The 2,697-nt window shown below is 40.4% G+C and overlaps 1 protein-coding gene across 1 annotated transcript in view; it reads right to left on the bottom strand.

Moving 5' to 3' along the window:
* LOC104940846 (zinc finger FYVE domain-containing protein 26-like) overlaps window positions 1-2,166 on the bottom strand; it is an 8,963-nt gene extending 6,797 nt beyond the window's left edge. Inside the window, exons 1-4 of the mRNA XM_010765841.1 lie at window positions 1,963-2,166; window positions 1,175-1,255; window positions 970-1,097; window positions 518-692 (exon numbers count right to left, since the gene is read on the bottom strand). Coding sequence (XP_010764143.1) covers window positions 518-692; window positions 970-1,097; window positions 1,175-1,255; window positions 1,963-2,079 — 501 coding nt within the window. The 5' untranslated portion in view covers window positions 2,080-2,166. The remainder of the gene's footprint in view (window positions 1-517; window positions 693-969; window positions 1,098-1,174; window positions 1,256-1,962) is intronic.
* Window positions 2,167-2,697: the final 531 nt, after the last annotated feature.

Below are 2,697 nucleotides of genomic sequence, written 5' to 3' on the forward strand. Positions count from 1 at the left end.
CGTTGATAATTCACGAACGTCGGCACGCTGATATATATATTTATATTTTTTTAATGGCACTTCATATCAAAAAGGTTGCCGACCCCTGATATAGAGAAACAATGAACTGTGCCTTATAATAATTGACAATAATTACACAAAAGTATTAAATAAATCCAACTTATGAAATATTCAACAATGTAATTAAGGGTACTATAAACATTTTTAAAAAAAGCACATGACTGTAAAGCCTCAGAAATAAAAACTTTTTTTGTGTAACTGATGTTTACACAACATTCATTTTGCTCAGCTCCAACGTGACTTAAATCAAGTGCATTCAAACATTTTGGGAGGATGTCCAATTTGTTCCCCAAAAGAAAATACAATCAAAACTGAGATATATAAACATAGATAGATTTATACCTCCTACAAAACTACGACAAATTGTATCCAGGGTTTTAACACATGAGGAAAGACATTTAAAAAACTGAAATGCATTTAAAACTCATTACTGTTATAATGACAACATGACCCTGACCTTGCAGGCGACCTCCACCTTCACGGGGCTTCCTCCGAACAGGGTGGGGGGGGCGCTGGCTCCGGAGGATTTGGGGGCAAATGTTGCCGTCCGAGGAGACTTCGGAGAGACGGCGCTCTCACAGCGGTGCAGGAAGCGAGTCACCTCCAGCTGCAGCTCGATGGTGTTCATATGCCTGCATGAACCAAGAGGAACATAGTATATTCACTCTAAATGTGAGAAATGTCACGTAAAACAGGTCATTTATAAAGTGTCATTTTTCTTACTGTAATTATTTTTTTACTCATTTTCAATTATTTGTACTCAATCCGATTGATCAACGTGTAAAGGAATAGTAAGGTAATGGATGATCTCGGATAATGCAGTAGAAATGGCTGAGGGCTACGGGGCTTAAACAAACAAACATGTAGGTTTATTTCCTCGCATTAATTAAAATAAGAATATGTAAAGACCTGGAGACGTCGCTGGAGGACATCATCTTCCTGAAGGAGTTGACCTGCGACCTCCTCTTCCCGCCCCCCCGGCCCTGCTGCTCCTGCAGGAACGTCCTCAGGTGCTCTTTGGCCCGGACCAGCCAGCTCTGCACAGGTGAACAGGTTAAAGTCAGGGACTACTTTCTCTCCGATGTAAAGAAGGGTTTGTTAGAGGGATGTATACCTGGTTTTCTCCCAGCTGCAGGTAGGAAGTGGCTCCATGAGTGAAGAATCTGATACACGTCATGGCTGCACGCACGTGATCCTGCACGGGCACACAGCATGTCACACACAAACAGTATTATTTCATTACCTCAAAGAAAATGTTACAACAACGGCACAACACTGCTTCCCCAGTATATCTCTGGGCTTGTTTTTCACTTTATATGTGACAGTTGCTTTATCTACAATGAAATAAGACAAACATTTATATAATGACAAGAAGTTAAAAAGGTGGGAATTTGCAATATAGAAAAAAAAAAACTCATATGAAAGTAAAAAAAAGTGCAATAAAATATATAATAATTTTTTTTTATTTTTTTTATTTAGGATTGACTGTATCGAGCAGTGGTTTCCAAACTGGGGGTCAGGACCCAACAAGGTTTATCAAACTTTTCTCTCATCTTTGTGTATTTCCTGCAAGATATTATCGTTGTACTCCTTTAGGAAGCAGATAATGCTTTTAATGAAGGGTTCATAAGAAAAAAGAATCTGTGCAAAATAAACACTTTTCTAACATACCTTTAAGGTGTAATACGTTATAAAAGTATTGCTTCAACCAGTAGGCATAACAACCAATGTTTTCTAGGTGTAATAACTGTTGTTGCTTATGCACAAAGCATTATCTCATTACCTCTGTGGGACTAATAAAGGTATTCTGTTTCTGATTAGCTCGTTTTTTGTATTTAAATCAAGCCACGGACCTCACCACTTTCTCTTTGTCCCTTTCAAATGATAAATAAAGGCTCTGACCGTCATGAACTGCTGCAGCTGGTAGAGGGTGTTGAAGTATCCTCTCCTCTGCAGGAACTGGCAGGAGGCGATGAGGTACCGGCTGCAGTTCTCCAGACCCGGGTCCAGTTTCTCCATGATGCTCTGCAGAGAGCCGAGCCGCCCTTTCTCCAGACTGGGCTGCAACACACCCTCCAGAAACACCTCATCCGGGCACTCCTGAGACGTAGGAAAAATAAAAACACAGACTTATAGCAGGTTAGACGAAGAAGGGGCAGTCGTACTCTCACTTAATGCCCTGCTAATATCTGTTTTCTGAAAAGGGTCTGATCAACCTAGACAGCTTGGTTTTTTGTATAAGTGTAACCGGTGTCGATAAGCGGTGTCTGCGTTGTGTTTAATGTTGTTGATGGATGAGACCCGAGCCAGCATACAGTCGAGGCGTTTATTCACTGACGATATACAACAAGTCAGTATTAAATGTGTTTTCCCTCATGATAGTGGGGGAAACTTCTGAAGCAATTGGAGTCAGGACTAGGGTTGCAAAATTCCGGGAATTTTCAAAGATGGAAACTTTCCACGGGAATAAACGGGAATTTATGGGAATAAACTGGGAATTTTCAAAATTGAAGGTTGGCTCTTCAAAGGGAACTTAAATGTAGTTGGGGAAAGTATTTCATAATCTTGACTAAAACAAACAGATGCCATTCAAGTACACTTGAATATCCATGCCATAGCACACTGCTTACTGCATGG

Source organism: Notothenia coriiceps, unplaced genomic scaffold (genome assembly GCF_000735185.1).
Source record: "Notothenia coriiceps isolate Sejong01 unplaced genomic scaffold, NC01 NC01_scaffold00002769, whole genome shotgun sequence".
NCBI lineage: Eukaryota > Metazoa > Chordata > Actinopteri > Perciformes > Nototheniidae > Notothenia > Notothenia coriiceps.